This window comes from Trachypithecus francoisi, unplaced genomic scaffold, assembly GCF_009764315.1.
Source record: "Trachypithecus francoisi isolate TF-2019V2 unplaced genomic scaffold, Tfra_2.0 Contig01580, whole genome shotgun sequence".
In the NCBI taxonomy this organism is placed as follows: domain Eukaryota; kingdom Metazoa; phylum Chordata; class Mammalia; order Primates; family Cercopithecidae; genus Trachypithecus; species Trachypithecus francoisi.
The window spans coordinates 1467179-1492583 of NW_022681443.1; the positions used below are offsets into that span (position 1 = coordinate 1467179).

At 42.1% G+C, this 25405-nt stretch overlaps 1 protein-coding gene across 1 annotated transcript in view; it reads right to left on the reverse strand.

The window, feature by feature from the left end:
* DMC1 (DNA meiotic recombinase 1) overlaps positions 1 to 25405 on the reverse strand; it is a 53852-nt gene that overhangs the window by 22110 nt on the left and 6337 nt on the right. Inside the window, exons 5-8 of the mRNA XM_033189605.1 lie at positions 23549 to 23631; positions 15485 to 15537; positions 12524 to 12565; positions 10119 to 10191 (exon numbers count right to left, since the gene is read on the reverse strand). Of these exons, the coding sequence (XP_033045496.1) occupies positions 10119 to 10191; positions 12524 to 12565; positions 15485 to 15537; positions 23549 to 23631 (251 nt within the window). The remainder of the gene's footprint in view (positions 1 to 10118; positions 10192 to 12523; positions 12566 to 15484; positions 15538 to 23548; positions 23632 to 25405) is intronic.

Consider the following 25405-nt stretch of genomic DNA (forward strand, 5'->3'; position numbering starts at 1 on the left):
CTTGGAAGCTAGGTTTTTTTTTTTTTTTTTTTTTGAGACAGAGTCTGGCTCTGCCACCCAGGCTGGAGTGCAGTGGCCAGATCTCAGCTCACTGCAAGCTCCGCCTCCCGGGTTCACGCCATTCTCCTGCCTCAGCCTCCGGAGTAGCTGGGACTACAGGCGCCTGCCACCTCGCCCGGCTAGTTTTTTGTATTTTTTTAGTAGAGATGGGGTTTCACCGTATTAGCCAGGATGGTCTCGATCTCCTGACCTCGTGATCCGCCCGTCTCGGCCTCCCAAAGTGCTGGGATTACAGGCTTGAGCCACCGCGCCCGGCCGGAAGCTAGTTTTAATGTCCTATTTTACATTTTACAACATAGGACATTGGCAAACAGAGATTAGGCAAATGACTTGAGCTTATGCAGCAAATCAGTTACAAGAGAAAAACTGGAAACTAAGCTCTGTGAGTCTTTTTGTTCTCAGATCTACAACAGATAATAGACCTATAATAGATAATATCACTAAATTATAATTCAGTAACTGCAAAGTGAATTAATTCACTCTCTTCAAAACCCTCATTTGCTCAATATGAAATAGTTTATTATATCATCAATCATGTGTTGTTAAATGATAAATGTGACTACACGAACCAAAGGGTCAAAAAGGTAACTTTCAAGGGTCCAGAAGAGAAATATCGACCAAAGGTTTTTTGTTTGCATAGGTTTTCTTTTTCTTTTCAAATCTTACCTGGAAAGTATACAGAATTTAAAATCTACTTTCTTCTAAAGGAGTTGTTAGTTTTTTTTTGTTTGTTTTGAGATGAAGTCTCACTCTGTTGCCCAGGCTGGAGTGCAGTAGCATGATCTCGGCTCACGGTAACCTCTGCCTCTTGGGTTCAAGCAATTCTCCTCCTTCAGTCTCCTAAGTAGCTGTGATTACAGGAGCGAGCCATCATATCTAGCTAATTTTTGTTAGCTAGGAGTTAGGAGACGGGGTTTCACTATGTTGGCCAGGCTGGTTTCGAACTCCTGACCTCAAGCGATCTGCCTGCCTCGGCCTTCCAAAGTGCTAGGATTACAGGCATGAGCCACCATGCCTAGCCAGGAGTTGTTAGCTTTCTGAAATTAGCAAATTCATAGGGAAGCAAACTAAGTGCATCTGCAAAGGTATTTTGGAAGAAGCTAATAATCACTTATATCTATAAACTATAAAGGAGTAATAAACATTTTTTTTTTTTAGGTCTTTGGTGATCCCAACAATATGTCTGAAGTAAAATGAGGTAAAGTTAAATGCATGTTTGTGACCTAATTTCACTTTGTTTACAGAGTTTACATAACACTGATCCTAGTATAAGTAACTGTAAATCAAGGACTATTTATAATCTTATTTGTGATGTTTACAATTAATTTAATAAATGTTTAGTTGAATTGTCGTTAGGATTTCCCAGTTATTTATAGCCTAATGCACTAGATATGTTCTTGTTGTTAGAGCTTTGGTAACAGCCACAAAAATCTTCCATTGCTATTGAGTATACCCAGTAGATGTTTTTGGTGGACAAGTTAAAGACAGGGAATAGGAAGAGTCAATAAAAACATTTTTATCATGTCAGCTTCTACAAATCCCAGATACTATGTTGTGGCAGGCCAGGTCTTACTAATGCAGGCCTCCATAACAACTGTTTCAGCACTGACTGAGTGGTTAAGTTAAATATTAAAAGTTGAAAGTGCCCTTATACAAAGGCTGCAGTGTAACAAAAGCCCACCAAGAGTTTTGCCCAGGCCTTTCCTGGGCCTTGAAGCATGACAAGATAACGAAGGAATTCTTAACAGTACCTGTTTAGAATTAAATGAGTTTTATCGGGGGTCTGAAGAACTCCCCAGGTCTCCACAACAAGTTATTGAGAGTCTGAAGGAACTCCCCAAAACTCCATGATTTAGCAGAAGACAAGATAAGGGTAATCACTCCAGCACCTGGACCCATTTAGATTAAGTAAATTTACTGAGGCTCCAGGGGAAGATCTTTAGGATTCAGATCTTAGTTATAGATTAAAATAAGTTAATCACTTATATCTTTTTTACAAATTTTATTTTATTTTTTTGAGATGGAGTCTTGCTCTGTTGCTCAGGCTGGAGTCTAGTGGCGCAATCTCGGCTCACTGCAACCTCTGCCTCTCAGGTTCAAGTGATTCTCTTGCCTCAGCATCCTGACTAGCTGGGACTACAGGTGTGTGCCAAATGCCTGGCTAATTTTTGTATTTTTAGTAGAGACAAGGTTTCGCTATGTTGGCCAGGATGGTCTTGAACTCCTGACTTCAAGTGATCCGCCCACCTCAGCCTCCCAAAGTGATTTATGTCTTTAGATGAATGCACACTCACAAGTAAACATATAGCTGAGAAGGTATATAAACTCTGGAAGACTTTGTAATTTTGAGTTGGTCTGATGTTATTTTCCAGGTCTTCTTCCTGTAAACAGTTACAGAAACAAAAACTCTCTCCTTTCCCAGTTCATCTGCATCTCATCATTGGGCCACAAGAATAAGCAGCCTGATCCTCGGTTTGGTCTGGGAACAATGTGAACAGGGCTATAAAAATTGGGCTTAAATCCTCAGCAAAATACTAGCAAACCAATTCAACAACACATTAAACAGATCATTCATCATGACCAATTGGGATTCATCTCAGGAATGCAAGGATGGTTCAACATACACAAATCAATGTGATATATCATATCAACAGAATGGACAAAAAACATATGATCATTTCAATTGATGCTGAAAAAAGCATTTGATAAAATTCAACATTCCTATATGATAAGAAAAAAAACCTCAAAAAATTGGGCATAGAAGGAACATAACCCAACATAAAAGCCATATACAACAGACCCAAAGCTAGTATCATACTGGATGGGAAAAAACTGAAAGTCTTTCCTCTAAGATCTGGAACAAGTATGCCCACTCTCACCATTGTTATTCAACATAGTACTTGAAGTCCTAGCTAGAGCAATCAGACAAGAGAAATAATAAAAGGCATCCAGATCGAAAAGGAGGAAGTCAAATTATCCTTGTTTGCCGATAATAAGATCTTATATTTGGAAAAATCCAGACTTCACCAAAAAACTGTTAGAACTGATAAATTCAGTAAAGTTGTAGGATACAAAATCAACATACAAAAATCAGTAGCATTTCTAAATACCAACAGGGAACAATCTGAAAAAGAAATTTAAAAATTAATCCCATTTACAATAGCTACGAATAAAATAAATACCTAGAAATTAACTTAACCAAATAAATGAAGGATCTCTACAATGAAAACTATAAAACATTGATGAAACAAATTAAAGAGGACACACAGAAACCAGAAAGATATTCCATGTTCATGAGTTGGAAGAATCAATACTGTTAAAATGTCCATACTACGCAAAGCAATCTACAGAGTCAATGCAATTCCTATCAAAATACCAATGACATTCTTCAGAGAAACAGAAAAACAATCCTAAAATTTATATGGAATTGCAAAAGACCCAGAATAGCCAAAGCTATCTTGAGCAAAAAGAACAAAACTAAAGGAATCACATAACTTGACTTCAAATTATACTATAGAGCTATAGTATCCAAAACAGCCTGGTATGGGCATAAAAACGGACACATAGACCAATGGAACAGAAGATAACACCCAGAAACAAATCCACACACCTACAGTGAACTCATTTTCGACAAAGGTGCCAATAACATTGGAGAAAGGACAGTCTCTTCAGTAAATGGTGCTGGGAAAATGGGATATCCATATGTAGATGAATGAAATTAGACCTCTATCTCTCATCATATACAAAAATCAAATAAAAATGGATTAAAGACTTAAATCTAAGACCTTGAACTATGAAACTACTAAAAGAAGCATTGGGGAAACTCTATAGGACATTGGACTGGGTAAAAAAGATTTCTTTTTTTTTTTTTTTTTTGAGACGGAGTCTCACTCTGTCCCCCAGGCTGGAGTGCAGTGGCGTGATCTTGGCTCACTGCAAGCTCCGCCTCCCGGGATCACGCCATTCTCCTGCCTCGGCCACCTGAGTAGTTGGGACTACAGGCGCCCGCCACCGCACCTGGCTCATTTTTTTTTTTTTGTATTTTTAGTAGAGACGAGGTTTCACTGTGGTCTCGATCTCCTGACCTTGTGATCCGCCCACCTTGGCCTCCCAAAGTGCTGGGATTACAGGCGTGAGCCACCGCGCCTGGCCAAAAGATTTCTTGAGTAATACTACACAAGCACCGGCAACTGTGGATATAATAAATTCCTCTTGAAAGGTTTTAGCCTGTAAATTGTTAAGTACAATGAGCTTTGAGATCCTCTCCAAGGAACCAATATATCAGTATGTTCAGCTCCCCTGTTCTTTGTTCTCCATTTTAAAGTTTAACCTCCTTGTTCTTCTCGCTTTCTTGCTCCTACTTTCAGTAAACAACCTTTTCCACCAGTTCTAATCAGTAGTTCACATCTGTTCCCCTGGTCATCTGTTCCATCCTGAGTCACTCCTGGTCACCTGCTCTGTCCTGAGTCACCCCTGGTCACCTGCTCTGGCGTGAGTCACCTTTAGTCACCTGTTCCTAACCATCCTTCCCGCCAAACTACTCACTCCACCACTCCGATTCGTACCCCTGCTCTCTTTAAAATAGCCGATCGGGGCCAGGCGCAGTGGCTCATGCCTGTAATCCCAGCACTTTGGGAGGCCGAGACAGGCAGATCACGAGGTCAGGAGATCGAGACCATCCTGGCTAACACAGTGAAACCCTGTCTCTACTAAAAATACAAAAATTAGCCAGGCATGATGGCAGGCGCCTGTAGTCCCAGCTACATGGGAGGCTGAGGCAGGAGAATGGCGTGAACCCGGGAGGCGGAGCTTGCAGCGAGTGGAGATCGCGCCACTGCACTCCAGCCTGGGCGACAGAGTGAGACTCCGTCTCAAAACAGCAACAACAACAAAAAAACAATAGCTAATCGGAATTCGCTTAGACTGTGCAGTCCAATCTTAGCCAACAGGGGAATGACACAGCAGTAGGGGCTACCTGAGTCAGGGATAAAAACTCCTTCCCCTCCCTTGTTCAGGTGTGCTCTCACCATTGCTTCATCAGTGAGTCACACCCTTTTATAGAAGTAAAATTGCCTTGCTGAGAAAATATTTCCAAACTATCCATCTGACAAGGGATTAATAACCAGAATATATAAAAAGTTTAAACAACTCTCTATAGGGAAAAAAATTTAATAATCTTATTTTAAAATGGGCAAAATATCTGAAAAGCATTTCTCAAAAGAAGTGTGAAAGGAAAATAACTTGGGTCCCCAAAATCACTAAGGAAAACTCAAATTGGAAACTGCTTATGGCAAATCTGCCTTTCATTCTATTCAAAGTCACTCCTCTGCTCACTGAGATGGATGCATATCTGATTGCCTCCTTTGGAAAGGCTAATCAGAAACTCAAAAGAATGCAACCATTTGTGTCTCATCTATCTGTGACCTGGAAGCCCACTCCCTGCTTTGCTTAGAGTCTTCCTGTCTTTGCTTCAAGTTGTCCCACCTTTCCAGACTGAACCATTGTTCTTCTTACATATACTGATAGATGTCTCATGTCTCCCTAAAATGTGTAGAACCAAGCTGTGCCCCAACGACCTCGGGCACATGTCGTCAGGACTTCCTGAGGTTGTGTCATGGGTGCATCCTCAACCTTGGCAAAATAAACTTTCTTTTTTTTTTTTTTTTTGAGACGGATTCTTGCTCTGTCGCCAGGCTGAAGTCCAGTGGCACAATCTCGGCTCACTGCAACCTCCCCGTCCTGGGATCAAGCGATTCCAAAATCCTGCCTCGGCCTCCTAAGTAGCTGGGACTACAGGCACGTGCCACCATGTCCGGCTAATTTTTTTTTTTTTTTTTTGTATTTTAGTAGAGACAAGGTTTCACCATGGTGGCCAGGATGGTCTCAATCTCCTGACCTTGTGATCTGCCCACCTTGGCCTCCCAAAGTGCTGGGATTACAGGTGTGAGCCACTGCAACCGGCTACAAAATAAATTTTCTAAACTATCTGACACCTGTCTCAGATTTTCTGGGTTCACAGAAGACATACAAACGGCAAATAGCTATATGAAAAGGTGCTCAATGTCATTGATCATCAGAGAAATGCAAATCAAAACTACAATGAAGGCCAGGCACGGTGGCTCAAGCCTGTAATCCCAGCACTTTGGGGGGCCTAGACAGGCAGATCATGAGCTCAGGAGATCGAGACCATCCTGGCTAACATGGTGAAACCCTGTCTCTACTAAAAAAATACAAAAAACTAGCCAGGCGAGGTGGTGGGCGCCTGTAGTCCCAGCTACTCAGGAGGCTGAGGCAGGAGAATGGCGTAAACCCGGGAGGCGGAGCTTGTAGTGAGCTGAGATCCGGCCACTGCACTCCAGCCCGGGCAACAGAGCAAGACTCCGTCTCAAAAAAAAAAAAAAACTACAATGAAACATCATCTCACGCCAGTTAATATGGCTTTTATAAAAAAGACAGGGAAAAACAAAACCAGGCATGGTGGGTTATGCCTGTAATCCCAGCACTTTGGGAAGCCCAGGTGAGAGGATCACTAGAGCTCAGGAGTTGGAGACCAACCTGGGCAACCTGGTGAGACCCTGTCTCTACCAAAAAGATATAAAAATTAGCTGGGCATGGTGGCACATGCCTGTAGTCCCAGTTACTTGGGAGGCTGAGGTGGGAGTATCACTTGAGTCCTGGATGTCGAGGGCAGCAGTGATCCATGATCACGTCACTGCACTCCAGCCTGGGTGACAGAGCAAGTCCCTGTCTCAAAAACAAAACAAAACAAAACAATTTAAAATGAAAAAACTTGGGCTTATGCTGAAGGGAAGTTCAGATCATTTATAAATATTTATTAACCAATTATCATATGGAATTAATTACCATATTAACCAATTACCAAGGTAAAGCATTATGGAGGATATAAGGAGTCCTAAGACAACCTATGCCCTAGGTAAATTTAAAACATAATTAAGGAGGCAAAATATAAACATATAAAAAGAAAAATATCAAGAGACAGGAGTGTAAGTATGAGACACCCAAAGAATGAGAACATTCCAATATGGCCCTTGCCACAGTGCCCTGTACCCTCATCCAGCTGTTCTTCTCCACTCTCTGTTGCATATGACTTAACTCCTAACTATTCCTATTGTTCTTAATAAAATCCAATTGCAGGCCGGGTGTGGTGGCTCACACCTGTAATCCCAGCACTTTGGGAGACTGAGGTGGGCGGATCACCTGAAGTCGGGAGTTCTATACCAGCCTGACCAACATGGAGACACCCTGTCTCTACTAAAAATACAAAATTAGCCGGGCATGGTGGTGTGCACCTGTAATCGCAGCTACTCGGGAGGCTGAGGCAGGAGAATTGCTTGAACCCGGGAGGTGGAGGTTGCAGTGAGCCAAGATCGTGCCATTGGCCTGGGCAACAAGAGTAAAACTCCGTCTTGGAAAAAAAAAAAAAAATCCAAATTGCCCAAACTGGCTGCTACTCTGCAAGAACAATTCTTTCCTCTCTGAGAGGAGAATCATCCTTAATCAATTGTTTCTGAAACCAGCTGAACTCCAGCTGAGCCCCCTGTTAAAGCCCTATACAGCATTTCACCCTCCTTCCCCAAGTTAAAAGGCTCTTTCACAGTCTTCTCATTCCTGGCATTTCTGAAAAGGGACTTCTGCAAACAGTTCTCTGTTTTGTTTTCAAAGTGAGTATTTTAGATAGTAAATTCTATAATAGGTCAAGAAGGACAATATTTTCTAAATTGAGTTATTCAGTGATCTTTCTCAGGCTGTATCCTTAAAATCCATGTGTGTGTAACATTGCTGACAACTCTTTTTGTCTTGAAACTTTCCTTTTGCTTGACTTTTACAATCAGATTTCCTTCTACTTCCTGTCTCTGGGTTCCTCATTTTAGTCCTCTTCCTAAATATAAACATACCTCAAAGTTATGTTCTCCATTCTCCTCTCTTCTCTCTCTATAAGTTCTCTTTCCCACTTGGTTAATTTGTCCATATCTCTGGGCCTATCCCTTTCTCAAGCTGAATTCAGTATTTCCATCTGCCATCTGGATATCCTCATGTACATCATATTCAATACATTAAAATGAAGGCTGGGTGCAGTGGCTCATGCCTGTAATCTCAGTACTTTGGGAGGCCAAGGTAGGCAGATCGCTTGAGCCCAGAGTTGGAGATCACCCTGGGCAACCTGGTGAAACCTGGTCCCTACAAAAGATTAAAAAAAAAATTAGGCCTGGCGCGGTGGCTCAAGCCTGTAATCCCAGCACTTTGGGAGGCCGAGACGGGCGGATCACGAGGTCAGGAGATCGAGACCATCCTGGCTAACATGGTGAAACCCCGTCTCTACTAAAAATACAAAAAACTAGCCGGGCGAGGTGGCGGGCGCCTGTAGTCCCAGCTACTCGGGAGACTGAGGCAGGAGAATGGCGTGAACCCGGGAGGCGGAGCTTGCAGTGAGCCGAGACTGCACCACTGCACTCCAGTCTGGGCGACAGAGCGAGACTCTGCCTCAAAAAAAAAAAAAAAAAAAAAAAAATTAGCCAGGCGTGGTGGTGTGTGTCTGTAGTTCCAGCTACTTAGAAGGCTGAAGTGGGAGGATCACTTGACCCTGGGAGTTCGAGTCTGCGGTGAGTGTAATTGGGCCACTGCACTCCAGTCTGGGCAACAGAGCAAGACCTTGTCTTAAAAAAAGAAAAAAAATTAGGCCCGGCATGATGGCTCACACCTGTAATTCCAGCACTTTGGGAGGCCAAGGTGGGTGGATCACTTTTGGTCAGGAGTTCTAAACCATCCTGGCTAACATGGCGAAACTCCATCTCTACTAAAAATACAAAAATTAGCCAGGTGCGGTGGTACACATTTGTAAACTTAGCTACTTGGGAAGCTGAGGTTGCAGTGAGTTGAGACTGCACCACTGCATTTCAGCCTGGGTGATGGAGAAACACTCTGTCTCAAAAAAAAAAAAAAAAAGCAAAATTAGTATATTAAAATGAAACATCACCTTTCCTCTGAAACATGATCTTTCCAGTTCTATTGTTAGCATTGCATAACTATTCTCCCAGTATCTAGACAAAAAACCTGAGCAATTTCTCAAACCTCTCTTTCCTTTGTCTACCACCTATAGCCATCGAGTCCTATCAATTTTCCTCGCTAATACTTCTTTTACTTTTCTTTTTATTCTTACCACTTCCAACCTAGATCACGTTCTCATTACTTCCCTAGAATATTGGTAAAGTATCCAATTTACACCCACCATCTTGTTTCAAAGTCTTTCATGTCTAAGATCCCAATCATCTTTCTAGCCCATATCCTGGAATACCTTACACTTTAATTAAACTGAAATTCTTTCTGTAACCCAAACAGGTTCTGCCTGTTTTCCTTATGAACTTTCACCCTCTTCATATCTTTCCCTTCATTTGGGACCATGACTTTCAGTGAGTCAATAATCTTTCAGCCGGGCGCAGTGGCTCACCCCTGTAATCCCAGCATTGTGCGAGGCCAAGGTGGGCAAATCACCTGAGGTCAGGGGTTCCAGACCAGCCTGGCCAACATGGCAAAACCCCATCTCTACTAAAAATACAAAAAAATAGCCAGGTGTGGTGGCACATACCTGTAATCCCAGCTACTCGGTAGGCTGAGGCAGGAGAATTGCTTAAACCCGAGAGATGGAGGTTGCAGTGAGCCGAGATCGCCCCACTGGACTCCAGCCTAGGCGACAGAGAGAGACTACATCTCAAAAAAAAAAAAACAAAAAAAAAAAAAAACAAAAAAACTTCTAACTATTCAGCAAAATCTTTAGAGAAGTAAGAGAATTCAAAATGAAGATGATATAATTTCCTCTCATGTATTTGTTTTGTCTCATAAACCCATATGAAGAAGTGAAACCTCATTAAATAAAAAGTGATTTGAGAACTTAATTAACCAGTAATTGTTTTCCCTTTGGTTTGTCTCATTACTACTGGTTTACCGGATGACTACAAAGATGGTATATCGCAGACAAACTCTTTAGTGGTAACATTCCTATATCACAATATTATGTTAGCAACTTTAAATAAAAAGGTTACAAAGTATTTTCTGTATCAATGAAGATAATCTTTCCTCCTGGGTAGCCACCAGCTCCTGGAAGTTGAGCTGTCACTAGGAAGCAATTAAAAATTTATATTAATAGGAGTGAATAAACTTTGTACAAATGACTATATAAATACACATGGAATCTGCTGTTGCAGCTCTTTAGTACATTTTACAAAGAGTCATGATCCTTTCATTTCTAAACAACATGTTATATTTTCATATTACTTAACCAGTGGTGAAATTATAAGTATTCTGCCAGCATAGCCGTAATTCCACAAATAATTTTACACTCTTTCACAATGGAAGATATTCGTGAAAGTTCTCCCAAAGAATGGAAATATAATTTAAATATTACTATTTCTTTTCTTCTTTTTCTTTTCTTTTCTTTTTTTTTTTTTGAGATGGAGTCTAGCTCTGTTGCCAGGTTGGAGTGCAATGGCGCAATCTCAGCTCACTGCAATCTCCGCCTCCCGGGTACAAGCAATTCTCCTGCCTCAGCTTCCCAAGCAGCTGGGACTACAGGTATGTGCTGCCACGCCCAGCTAATTTTTATACTTTTAGTAGAGATGGGGTTTCACCATGCTGGCCAGTATGGTCTCAATCTGCTGACCTTGTTGTGATCTGCCCACCTTTGCCTCCCAAAGTGCTAGTATTACAGGCTTGAGCCACCATGTCCGGCCTCCTAACTTTCTTTCTATAAGAAATAGTCACAAATATGGCCGGGCATGATGGCTCGTGACTGTAATCCCAGCACTTTGGGAGGCCAAGGTGGGTGGATCATTTGAGGTCAAGGGTTCGAGACCAGCCTGACCAACGTGGTGAAACCCTGTCTCTACTAAAAATACAAAAATTAGCCGGGTGTGGTGGTGCATGCCTGTAATCCCTGCTACTCTGGAGGCTGGGGCAGGAGAATTGCTTGAACCCGGGAGGCAGAGGTTGCAGTGAGCTGAGATCATGCCACCGCACTCTAGCCTGGGTGACAGAGCAAGACTCTGTCTCAAAAAAAAGAAAGAAAGAAAGAAAGAAATAGTCACAAATAGGCATGGTGAAACCCCGTCTCTACTGAAAATGCAAAAAAAATTTTAAAAAGCCGGGTATGGTGGTGCATGCCTGTAATCCCAGTTACTCAGGAGGCTAAGGCAGGAGAATCGCTTGAACCCGGGAGGCGGAGGTTGCAGTGAGCCAAGATCACGCCACTGCACTCCAGCCTGGGTGACAGAGGGAGACTCCGTCTCAAAAAAAAAAAAAAAAAAAAAAATAGTCACAAATATAATTTATGCTATATAACTAATTTAAGTTACCTTTCAATTAATGTATGTCAAATTTTAAAAATGCATTTACTTTTTCTTTTTTTTGAGACAGGTCTCACTTTGTCACCCAGGCTGGAATGCAGTGGCATGATCCTGGCCCACTGCACCCTCCATCTCCCAGGTTCAAGTGATTCTCCCAGTTCAGCCTCCCCAGTAGCTGGGATTACAGGCACGTGCAACCAGGCCCAGCTAATTTTTGTATTTTTTGGTAGAGACGAGGTTTCACCATGTTGACCAGGCTGGTCTCAAACTCCTGACTTTGGGAGATCCTACTGCCTCAGCCTCAAACTCCTGACTTCGGGAGATCCTCCTGCCTTGGCCTCCCAAAGTGATGGGATTACAGGTGTGAGATACCATGCTCAAGTGCAATCACTTTTTATGTAGTAGTAGTTAACATTAAGGAGCTAGTTTATACCAGGTATATACATTATTTCATTTACTTTTCAAAACAATCCTAAGATTTGGCACTATCATTATTTGAATTTTATTGGTGGGGGAAATTAGAGAAGTAGAGCAACTTGCCCAAGGTCACACAGCTACTAGTGATAGAACCAAGATTGAAGTCAGGCATTTTGATTCCAGAACTCCTTTCTTAACCACTTTGCCAAGTTCCTTCTCCATAGCCCAAAGAAATGCACAGTAGTGTATTTGTGGAAAAGGAGATATCTTTGGTTATTTTGTTTAAAACAATTTTGTTTTTAAGTTTCTCTTAGGGCCAACTTTACACCATGGAAAGTGAAAGATTCTAGGACTCAATAGATTTTGTGTCACTCTTCTAAAAAAGATATAGAAAAGATGGAATGGGAAAAATTGAGACAGTGGACTCCTCACCAACACATTCATATACCCATTCAACTTCTCTCTATTTCTACTCAGGTGTTCACAGTGTAGCACATACATCACCCCAAGGATCACACATTCAAAGACCAGCTGTATAACCACGGGCACTTTACTTAATCTGCCTGTGTTTTAGTTTCCTTGCAAGTATGTTCAGATTATATGAGATTATTTAGAGTATCAGGCACATAGTAGATGTTTGATAAATAATAGCTATGATTATTATTGTTATTGTTGTTATATATCCTTACCACAGAGGGTATGAGAGAGCTGGGTTTTTCCAGTACGAAATTCTGTGAAATACAGAAAAAAAAGATTTAAAAAATGCGTAATTTCTAGATATTTTCATAAAGAATAAAACATGGCCTCAGAGTATTACTGTTTTCTTTTTCTTTTCCAACTGACACATCTTACTTATAAAGTATCTCGGGTGTTATTTTTTATTTTTTTTGAGACAGAGTCTCGCTCTGTCACTCAGGCTGGAGTGCAGTGGCATGATCTTGGCTCACTGCAACCTCCGCCTCCCGTGTTCAAGCGATTCTCGTGACTCAGCCTCCTGAGTAGCTGGGATTACAGGTGCCTGCCACCATGCCTGGCTAGTTTTGGTATTTTTAGTAGAGATGGGGTTTCACCATATTGGCCAGGCTGGTCTCAAACTCCTGAACTCAGGTGATCCCCCCACCTCAGCCTCCCAAAGTGCTGGGATTACAGGCATGAGCCTGTATTTGTTTAATATAAATTAATTTAAACGAAGTTTTCCTTAGTTGTATAAATGAAAGTTTAAGACCCTACCACATGGGGTAAAGTGCAGTGACTCACACCTGTAATCCCAGCACTTTGGGAGGATGAGATGAATGGATCACTTGGGGTCAGGAATTCGAGACCAGCCTGGCAAACCCCATCTCTACCAAATATAAAACAATTAGCTGGGCATGGTGGCTCATGCCTGTAATCCTAGCACTTTGGGAGGCCAAGGCAGGCAGACTGCATGAACTCAGGAGTTTGAGACCAGCCTGGGCAACATGGTAAAACACCATCTCTAGTAAAACATAAATAATTACCTGGGTGTGGTGGCGTGCACCCGTAGTCCCAGCTACTTGGGAGGCTGAGGCAGGAGAATTGCTTGAACCTAGGAGGCAGAGGTTGCAGTGAGCCGAGATCAGGCCACTGCACTCCAGCCTGGGCGACAGAGCGAGACTCCACCTCAAAAAAAAAAAAAAAAAAAAAAAAATTAGCCAGGCATGGTGGCAGGTGCCTGTAATCCCAGCTACTGAGGAAGCTGAGGCAGGATTGCTTGAACCCAGGAGGCAGAGGTTGCAGTGAGTCAAAATGGCACCACTGCACTCCAGCCTGGGAGACAGAGCAAGACTCCATCTCCAAATAAATAAATAAATAAAATTAAATTAAATACCCTACCACAGGAAAGAAAGCCTGGGGCTCCCCTACTGAACTGAGGTCCTCAAAGGGGAGCTGAAGTAGTCTCAAATTGGTGCCATCCCCTAGTTACCAGCAAAAGCAAATTCTTTCCGGAGGAAAACTTTCCTGCTTACCAATCCAAGGTCCATTGAACTCTCATAGATTAAAATCAAACAATAAGCTCAGAAACACCAATAAATACAGAAGAAGGTAAGCCACTAAGACTGAGTCAACAGAAATAATGAAAACCAGATTTAGTGCCCAAGTCAACAGAAAAAAACAACAAAAAACAGATTTACTTATCCAAGGACAGCAAATACCAGAATTCCCAGATGTGACACACAATGTAGCTATGTGTGAATTGCTTTTTTTTTTTTTTTTTTGAGACGGAGTCTCGCTCTGTCGCCCAGGCTGGAGTGCAGTGGCCAGACCTCAGCTCACTGCAAGCTCCGCCTCCCGGGTTCACGCCATTCTCCTGCCTCAGCCTCCCGAGTAGCTGGGACTACAGGTGCCCGCCACCTCGCCCGGCTAGTTTTTTGTATTTTCAGTAGAGACGGGGTTTCACCGTGTTAGCCAGGATGGTCTCGATCTCCTGACCTCGTGATCCGCCCATCTCAGCCTCCCAAAGTGCTGGGATTACAGGCTTGAGCCACCCCGCCCGGCCGTGAATTGTTTTTTAAAAATAGACGAGGCCGGGCGCGGTGGCTCAAGCCTGTAATCCCAGCACTTTGGGAGGCCGAGATGGGCGGATCACGAGGTCAGGAGATCGAGACCATCCTGGCTAACACGGTGAAACCCCGTCTCTACTGAAAATACAAAAAACTAGCTGGGCGACGTGGCGGGCGCCTGTAGTCCCAGCTACTCGGGAGGCTGAGGCAGGAGAATGGCGTGAACCCGGGAGGCGGAGCTTGCAGTGAGCTGAGATCGGGCCATTGCACTCCAGCCTGGGCGGCAGAGTGAGACTCCGTCTCAAAAAAAAAAAAAAATAGACGATAGGATAGGTGCAGTGGCTCACGCCTGTAATCCCAGTACTTTGGGAGCTCAAGGTGGGAGGAATGCTTGAGTCCAGGAGTTCAAGAGCATCTTGGGCAACATAACGAGACCCTGTATCTATTATTTTTTTTAAAAAAATAGAGGATATAATCAGGGAAGAGAGAATCTAGTCTCTATGTTCATGGAACATTATTGCCTATAAATAAAATCAGCCTCATTATTCAATTACCTTTTGAACAAATAAGTGAAAAAAATCTATTATCGGCTCAGTGGCTCATGCCTGTAATCCCAGCACTTTGGGAGGCCGAGGTGGGTGGATCACGAGGTCAGGAGATCAAGACCATCCTGACTAACACAGTGAAACCCCATCTCTACTAAAAACACAAAAAAATTAACCAGGTGTGGTGGTGGGCACCTGTAGTCCCAGCTACTCGGGAGGCTAAGGCAGGAGAATGGCGTGAACCTGGGAGGCGGAGCTTGCAGTGAGCCAAGATCGCACCACTGTACTCCAGCCTGGGCCTGGGCGACAGAGCGAGACTCCATCTCAAAAAAAAAAAAAAATCTATTGTCTTCTATAGGAATCACAAAAGATGAAAAGTGTCGATAAGAACCATCTGTTAAGGTTGGTATATATTTTCGTTGCACTACAGAATGATCTCATATTATGATAATTGAGATTTTATAATTTCCAAAATAGTTACAATTTATTATTGGTTGTTTATTTAATTATATGTGTATGTATACACACAGATGTGTGTGTCTGTATAAAATTTCATTTAACAAAATATTATGGTTCTACCTACCTCCAAAAGCCTCTGTAATTGCCATGCTTTCAATTCCACCTCCTAGTAACTTACTGGAAATAGAAAGAAAGCATTAGTAACAGGAACAGAAATAGAAATATTAAGGGAGGAGAAAGTATTCATATCATTAGTATCCTTCCTATCTATCTATCTATCTATCTATCTATTCTATCATCTACCTATCTATCTACAGAACATGAACAGCAATTCTTGGCTGAACAAATAGCATGCCACTTGCTCAGATCACAGGTTCTATTGTGTATGGGCAAGTGGATCAGCGAAACAAATGATAAACCCTATTGTTCTTACTTCAATAGTGAATGGGGCCTGGGAATACTGCATGCTGTAGGCTTAAAAAATAATAATTAAAAAATTCTTTTAAGAAAAAAATTAAAAAATAGTAAATGTGTTAGCAAGGCCTTGTGTCTTACTAGTGTTTAGAATCGAATTGAGTTACAGATCATCTTAGTTATTATTATTATTTATTATTACTATTATTTTTTGAGACGGAGTCTTGCTCTGTCACCAAGGCTGGAGTGCAGTGGCATGATCTTGGCTCACTGCAGCCTCCGCCTACCAGGTTCAAGAGATTCTCCTGCCTCAGCCTTACAAGTAGCTGGGATTACAGGTGCCTGCCACCACGCCTGGCTAATTTTTGTATTTTTAGGAGAAACGGGTTTCACCATATTGGCCAGGTTGGTCTCGAACTCCTGACCTCAGGTGATCCGCCTGCCTTGGCCTCCCAAAGTGCTGGGATTACAGGCATAAGCCACCATGTCTGGCTCATTTTAGTTATTAATTGGGTATTTAATATTGTGCTGTAACTATGTTTCTAAAGTCAATTGAATTTTTTTTTTTTTTTTTTTTTTTTTTTTTGAGGCGGAGTCTTGCTCTGTCGCCCAGGCTGGAGTGTAGTGGCCGGATCTCAGCTCACTGCAAGCTCCGCCTCGCGGGTTCTCGCCATTCTCCTGTCTCAGCCTCCCAAGTAGCTGGGACTACAGGCGCCCGCCACCTCGCCCGGCTAGTTTTTTTTGTATTTTTAGTAGAGACGGGGTTTCACTGTGTTCGCCAGGATGGTCTCGATCTCCTGACCTTGTGATCCACCCGTCTCGGCCTCCCAAAGTGCTGGGATTACAGGCTTGAGCCACCGCGCCCGGCTCAATTGAATTTTCAATATTTTTTCTTTTTCTTTTTTGAGACAAGATCTTGTTCTGTAGCCTGATACAGGGCTAATTTTTTATTTTTTGTATGGCTGGGGTCTTGCTATGTTGCCCAGGCTGGTCTCAAACTCCTGAGGCTCAAGAGATCTGCCCACCTTGGCCTTCCAAAGTACTGGGATTATAGACATGAGCCATCATGCCCAGCTTCAATTTTTAATATACTGGAAAACATATGAAAAACAGATATTAGGAAAATCCAGTGATTGTCATTATGGTCAGGTTATCTCACATAAACCAAATTTTATGGAGAACCTGTCAGAATAGTAAATGTTCAAAGATATTGTAGGTAATGCTAGCAGTTAGAAGAATAACTGTCAGATTTTGACAGCATATATTTAATTGGTAACCCAATATTGTAGTGCATTTAAAGTTCTGAATATGAAAAGGCCTAAATTTAAGTCATGATCACATTCATTCATTAAATGCAACACATATCAATTGTGTTAATTGTGCTAAGACCTGGTAGGGGCACTTTAAAAACCTTGTACGTAGTTTCTATTAGCATGACTTTTTGGGATATGATCACAGGTCAGACAGAAATTTAAGATATATAGATAATCCAATAGATTTATATTTACATAGTTTAAGAGAGCAATTTAAATGTAAATTTAAACAATGTTGGAAGTTATCCACAAATTTAGTGAGGGCTGCAGACTTCAGTGAGGAAAAGAAAAATCTAGATAGTGACCTGCACAACTTAAATCTAAAGGACATGGGCTAAGCAATCAACCCATTTGGAGGGAATACACTTGGAGATCTCACAGGCCCAGCAACTATTTTTTTTTCTTCAACTTTTATTTTAAATTCAGGGGTACATGTGCCAGATGTGCAGGTTTATTACCTAGGTAAACATGTGCCATGGTGGTGGGGCTAGCAACTATTGAGAAAAATTACCCTGGAAAGCTATGGAAAAGCTCTGGAAAATCCCAGACAAAATTTCTTGTTGATAAGTAATCTCAATCAGCTGAAAAGGTAACCCCAAAATTTACCTGTGAGGATACCCCAAATTATTTGGGACAATACAATTGTTTCCTTTTTGAGACTCAGGAAAAATTAGAATTAAGTATAGAAATAGTGTTTTTTGCCGGGCATGGTGGCTCAAGCCTGTAATCCCAGCACTTTGGGAGGCCGAGACGGGTGGATCACGAGGTCAGGAGATCGAGACCATCCTGGCGAACACGGTGAAACCCCGTCTCCACTAAAAAATACAAAAAACTAGCCGGGCAAGGTGGCGGGCGTCTGTAGTCCCAGCTACTCGGGAGCCTGAGGCAGGAGAATGGCATAAACCCGGGAGGCGGAGCTTGCAGTGAGCTGAGATCCGGCCACTGCACTCCAGCCCGGGCAACAGAGCAAGACTCGGTCTCAAAAAAAAAAAAAAAAAAAAAAAAGAAATAGTGTATTTTAAATATAGGGAGATTTAAAAATAGAGACACAAATCAAACCCACAGATTACTATTTTCATATTAAATTTGGCAATATGGGCATGGTGACTCACGTCTGTAATCTCAGCACTTTGGGAGGCCGAGGCAGGTGGATCGCTTGAGCCTGGGAGTTCAAGACCAGCCTGGATAACATGGCGAAATCCAGTCTCTACAAAAAATACAAAAATTAGCCAGGCATGGTGGCCTGCGCTTGCAGTCCCAGCTACTCAGGAAACTGAAGTGGGAGACCTCACTGAGCCCAGAGAGGTCAAGGCTGCAGTGAGTCGTGATGGAGCCACTGCATTTTAGCCTGGGTAACAGAGTGAGACCTTGTCTCAAAAAATAAAATAGAATATAAATAAATAAATAAATTTGGTAATAACCTGTGCATATTTGCTATTTGAGAACTTTTAACATTTAAGATAATTTGACCTTTTTGTAATGGATTGGCCTCTGACTGATTCAATGGTACATTCCTGCAATTTTCAAGTGGATAACTAATTTTATAAACAGTATTTGAACGTTTAATGGTGCCTACAACTCACTATACTTCTAAATTTATTTGAGTTACAAAAGATATTTAGGTAATTGGGAAGATTTGGCTGTTAATAATTAGACAAAGTGCCGGGCACGGTGGCTCAAGCCTGTAATCCCAGCACTTTGGGAGGCGGAGACGGGCGGATCACGAGGTCAGGAGATCAAGACCATCCTGGCTAACCCGGTGAAACCCCGTCTCTACTAAAAAAAAAAATACAAAAAACTAGCTGGGCGAGGTGGCGAGCACCTGTAGTCCCAGCTACTCGGGAGGCTGAGGCAGGAGAATGGCGTGAACCCGGGAGGCAGAGCTTGCAGTGAGCTGAGATCTGGCCACTGCACTCCAGGCTGGGTGACAGAGCGAGACTCCGCCTCAGAAAAAAAAAATAATAATAATTAGACAAAGTTCTTCTTTTTTTCCTTTTTTCTTTTGAGACATAGTCTCGCTCTGTGGCCCAGGCTGGAGTGCAGTGGCGCAATCTTGGCTCACCACAACCTCTGCCTCCTGGTTTCAAGCAATTCTCTACATCAGCCTCCCGAATAGCTGAGATTACAGGCGCCCACCACCACGCCCGGCTGATTTTTGTATTTTTAGTAGAGACGGGGTTTTGCCATCTTGGCCAGGCTGGTCTTGAACTCCTGACCTTGTGATCCACCTGCCTCAGCCTCCCAAAGTGCTGGGATTACAGGCGTGAGCAACCACACCTGGCCGACAAATAAAGTTCTTAGAGAAAATACAATACACTAAATGTATGAACATAATTAAAATGTCTAAGATAATTTAGGTAATCTTGTTATAAAAGCTCCCTTAAAATGTGATAGATTTATAAAGGGACTTAAAGCTTAAGGAAAAATGTGTAATATTTTAATTAATTAAGTATTAATTTTTAAAAACCTAGCTCCTGGCTGGGCCTGGTGGCTTACACCTATAATCCCAGTAGTTTGGGAGGCCAAGGTGGGTGGATCATCTGGGTCAGGAGTTCGAGGCCTGCCTGGCCAACATGGTGAAACTCTGTCTCTACTAAAAATACAAAAATTAGCCGGGTGTGGTGGCACACGCCTGTAGTCCCAGCTACTCAGGAGGCTGAGGCAGAAGAATCGCTTGAACCCGGGAGGCAGAGGTTGCAGTGAGCCACGATCACACCACTGCACTCCAGCCTGGGCGACAGAGCAAGACTCTGTCTCAAAAACAAACATACAACCAAAAAAACCTAGCTCCTGAATGATCTTTTCTGTTCTCAAGAGCAAACATCAAGGGCACCAGAAAACTCACAATGACAGTAATTATTTCTTTAGCCCAGTGGTTCTTAGACCACCATGTGGTAGAGTGGCTAGAGAAAATCAAGTTGTCATTTGAATCAAGTGTTTTGTTGATCAACCTCATTTTGACCAATTTGCCTAGGGGTAGGATTTCCCCAAGACTATTCCTTAACTTTACTTGAAAAAAGGGTCTGTGATTTTAAAAGTCTGGGACGATGCTGGGTTAAACAGATGTTTTCTTTTTCTTTTTGAGACTGAGTCTCACTCTATTGCCCAGGCTGGAGTGCAGTGGCATGATCTTGGCTCACTACAATCTCCTTCTCCCGGGTTCAAGCGATTTTCCTGCCTCAGCCTCCCGAGTAGCTGCAACCATAGGCACATGCCACCACGCTTGGCTAATTTTCATTTTTTTTTTTTTTTTTGAGACGGAGTTTCGCTCTTGTTGCCCAGACTAGAGTGCAATGGTGCAGTCTTGGCTCACCACAACCTCTGCCTCCTGGTTTCAAGCGATTCTCCTGCCTTAGCCTCCCGAGCAGCTGGGATTACAGGCATGCACCACCACGCCTGGCTAATTTTTTGTATTTTTAGTAGAGACGGGGTTTCTCCATGTTGATCAGGCTGGTCTCGAACTCCTGACCTCAGGTGATCCACCCGCCTCGGCCTCCCAAACTGCTGGGATTAAAGGTGTGAGCCACTGCGCCTGGCCATTTTTTTTTGTATTTTTAGTAGAGACAGGGTTTCACCATGTTGGCCAGGCTAGTCTAGAACTCCTGACCTAAGATGATTTGCCCATCTTGGCCTCCTGAAGTGCTGAGATTACAGGCGTGGGCCATCGTGCCCTGCCCAAACAGCTGTTTTGTATCACTGCAGGATTTCACAGGCTAGTGTGCACTGTGAATCTTCAAGAAGAATATATCGTATACAGTACTTCTCAAACTTATTCACTATTTGTTTATGCATTCATTTAGTCATTCCACAAATATTTATTGCACACCTAGTTTATGCCAGAGACTGTTTTGTGCACTTGGGATAAAGTAGAGAACAAAAGAGACAGAAATTTTTTCTCTCACGAAGTTTACAATCTAGTGGGAGATGAGATAATAAACACGAATAGGCCAGGCGCCGTTAGCTCACACCTGTAATCCCAGCACTTTAGGAAGCTGAAGCGGGTGGATCACGGGATCAGGAGTTTAAGACCAGCCTGGCCAAGATGCTGAAACCCTGTCTCTACTAAAACTACAAAAATTGGCCGGGCATGGTGGTGGGCACCTGTAATCTCAGCTACTCAGGAGGCTGAGGCAGGAGAATCGCTTGAACCTGGGCAGCAGAGGTTGCAGTGAGCTGAGACTGCACCACTGCACTCCAGCCTGGGTGACAGAGCAAGACTCCATCTCAAAAAAAATAATTAAATAAAAAATAAAAAATAAACACAAATATGTAAAATATGTGGTACGTCAGATGTTATTAAATGGTATGGATAAAAATAAGGCCAGGAAGGGGATAAGGAAGACAGAGTATGAAAGTGAGGAGGTTATATTGTCAAATAAAGTGATCAGAGAAGTTCTCATTGAGACGTGGACATTTTTGCAAAGACCTGAAAGAGATGACAGCAAGCCATGTAGATCTAAGAGGAAAGAGTATGGTAGGCAGAGGCAACACAAAGTGCAAAGGCCCTGATGCAGGAATGTATCTGACATGTTCTGGGAATAGCAAAGAGGTCACTATGGCTGGTACGTAGAAAACTAGAAAAGTGAAATATTAGAGATTGGAGAGGACTTCGGCGTTTTTTCTGAGTGAGATGGGGAATCATTAGGGTGTTATGAGCCACTGCATGTTTTAAAATGACCAGTCTGGCTCTTTTGTGAATTAAAAAAAACAGTAGGAGCAAGGTCTCAAGGAGGGAGGTTAATTAGAGGTTATTATAATAATCCAGGGGAGGTATTAATAGGTGGTAGTTTAGTCCAGTGAGGTAACAGTAGAGGTGGTAAGAAATAGTTGAATTATATTCTCACTCTCTCTGTGTACACACACACATATACACATAAAATAATATATATTATATATTAATCTTTTATTATAGAAAATATTAAGCATAAACAAATGTAGACAAAAACAATATAATGAACCATCATGTCTATCACTCAGCTTCAACAATTGTCAACTATGAACTCAGGGTAAATCTTTTTTCATATAGACCGCTAACCATTTACCTCCCTTCCCATATTATTTTAAGCATATACTAAGTAACATATCATTTCTTTATAAATATTTCAGTATGTATCCCTAAGAGATGAAGACTCTCATCTTTAACAACCATATTCCCCCTATCACACTTAAAAATTTAGTAATTCCTTAATTTTTTTTTTTTCCAGACAAGGTTTCTCTGTGCATCACCCAGGCTAGAGTGCACTGGCAAGATCATGGCTTACTAGAGCCTCAACCTCTACCTCCTGGGCTCAAGCAAGCCTTCCATCTAAGACTCCTGAGTAGCTAGAATTACAGGTGTGCACTTTTTTTTTCTTTTTGTAGAGACAAGGTCTCACTTTGTTGCTAGGATGATCTCAAGAGATCCCCTCCCCACCTCCAGCCTTGGCCTCCCAAGGTGCTGGGATTACAGGTGTCACCAACTGCACCCGGCCAGGTGATATGTCTTTTAAATCTCTTTAATCTATAGGTTTTCTCCCTGACTCCATCTCTTTTTTCCTCCTTGTAATTTATTTGTTGAGGAAACTGAGAGGTTTGTTCTGACTAAATATATTTTGAGAGTAGAACAGACATGATTTGTTAATGGGTTAGAGTTAGGATGTGTGAGAGAAAAAAGATGTCAAGAATAACACCCAGGTTTTAGGTCAGAGGATCAGGAAAGGGATAGATCTAAGATGAGGGAGGCTTTGGGAGAAGCAGATTTGGGGCAAAGGTCAGAAGTTTGATTTTTGGACCTGTGAAGTCTGAGCTATCAATCAGATATTCAAGTGGAGGTATATTTGACTATGAAATCCTTTTTTTCTTAATGTATCTTGTGAGTCCAGGGTTTTGACGAATACTTAGAGGAAATACTGCTTTTGTTCTAATTGCTCTTGGGCACTGCTATAACATATGAAACGCTAATTCTTTCTAGTAGGGGAGGGAGAAAAACCCCACATTTTAGTAAACTTGCATTGAGAAGATGATGATATGTCTTGGGAATCATAAAACAGTAAATAAAAAGGGATGTTAAAACTTCTTCTGCAGAAGAGCAAAAATAACTCTGCATTATTTCTGAAATATTTAATCTAACAACTGCTTTTTGAGTAAAATCAAAATTTGCAATGAAACCTCCTTCATCAATGGAGAAGGAAAGTAAATGAAAAGTTAAACTGATTTTTAAAAGTGGTTTGAGATTAATATTGGCTGATTCAGAAACTAGATTTTGGGTCTGAATTTCTTGTAAGACATTTAATCTTGCTCCTCCAAGCAGTCTGGAATTTTTTGATAGCATTTAGAAAACACACACACACACACACACACACCCAAACTTCAAATGAAGAAGCTACTTCTACTACTTATAGTAGAAATAACCAGAAAGAGGAAAAGAAACATGGTATTCCAAAGACTATGCTTAGTGGTTATAAAAAATGTAAGATACACACTCAAATTCCTGGCTCCCGGTGGTGATATGGAAAACCATTTTCCTCTTTTCACTATACTCAAATGCAGTCAAGAATCCTGGTTCCTACAGAAAGATAAAACGAAATGTTCAAAAAGGGTTTAAAGATGATGGTTTTATTTTCAAATGTTGCCCAAAATGATATACTCAATTATTAAGATATCATTTGGTATAAGCTGCAGTTCACTTGTCCTTGAAGGCAGTACAAGATTATGGTTAGGAACACAGGCTTTAGAGCTGCCCTTTCTAGGTTCAAATCATGTCTCTAATAGTTATTAGTTGTATGATATGGAGTAAACTACTTAATCTTGCTGTACTTCAGCTTCCTCTTCTGGGTCAAACAGATATAACAGTGTTTCTTCAAAGAGTAGCTGTGAAAATTAAATTTTATATATATATATATTTTTTTCTTTTTTGGCGGGGGGGACTGAGTCTCGCTCTATTGCCCAGGCTAGAGTGCAGTGGCACTGTCTTAGATCACTGCAATCTCTGCCTCCCAGGTTCAAGCAATTCTCCTGCCTCAGCCTCCCAAGTAGCTGAGATTACAGGCACCTGCCACCACACCCAGCTAATTTTTATATTTTTAGTAGAGCCAGGGTTTCACCATGTTGGCCAGGCTGGTCTCGAACTCGTGACCTCAGGTGATCCACCCACCTGAGCCTCCCAAAGTGCTGGGATTACAGGCGTGAGCCACCGCACCCGCCCTTAAGTTATATATATATATATGTATTTTTTTTTTTTTTGAGACGGAGTTTCACTCTTGTTGCCCAGGCTGGAGTGCAATGGTGCGATCTCAGCTCACTACAACCACCACCTCCCAGGTTCAAGTGATTCTCCTGCCTCAGCCTCCCAAGTAGCTGGGATTACAGGCACTTGCCACCATGCCCGGCTAATTTTTTGTATTTTTAGTAGAGATGGGGTTTCACAATGTTGGCCAGGACAGTCTCAAACTCCTGACCTCAGGTGATCCACCCGCCTTGGCCTCCTAAAGTGCTGGGATTACAGGCATGAGCCACCATGCCCAGCCAAATGAGATATAAAGCAGAGGGTATTTTACTAACAATTTACTTTTTTTTTTCATTCAACAGAATCATTTTTTTCCAGCTGTAGAAGTTTCAAGGGGCACAGAAATTCCAGTTTTCGTTATTCTTGAGACAATATTTTTCACATGGTAGATATACTACCTATTGACTGATTAAAAAGGTACAGCTGATGCAGTGGAGGACTAGTGAAAATAGGTCCCAATGTAGTCTAATGGGTGTCCCTCTTGGTTGTTTTATACTATGACTGTAGTTCTCAAACTTTGGAGAACTAGGAGAATGGGGACAGCCAAGCCCAGGTCCTATCCTACTTCAGTGAGCCAAGTCTGGGCTTGTTTTCTTTATTAGCCACACCAGGTGATTCTGATACACATCAATGTTTAGAACCACTGTACTATGAAATTAACTTCCTTCCTTTCTCTCCTCTCTCTCTTTCTGTCTCTCTCTCTCAATCTCTTTCTCTATCTCTAAGAATAAACAACTGGGTGCAGTGGTTCACACCTGTAATCCCAGCACTATGAGACACTGAGGCGGGAACTGCTTGAGGCCAGCAGTTCAAGACCAGCCCGGGCAACATAGCAAGACCCCATCTCCACAAAAATTTTAAAAAATTAGCTGGACATGGTAGCATGTGCCTGTAGTCCCAGCTACTCAGGAGGCTGACGTGGGAGGATTGCTTGAGCCTGGGAGGTCAAGGCCTCAGTGAACTGTAATAGAAAAACTGTACTCCAGCCTGGGTGACACAGTGAGACCTTGTCTCAAAAATAAATGAATAAATGAATAAATAAAACTGGGCACAG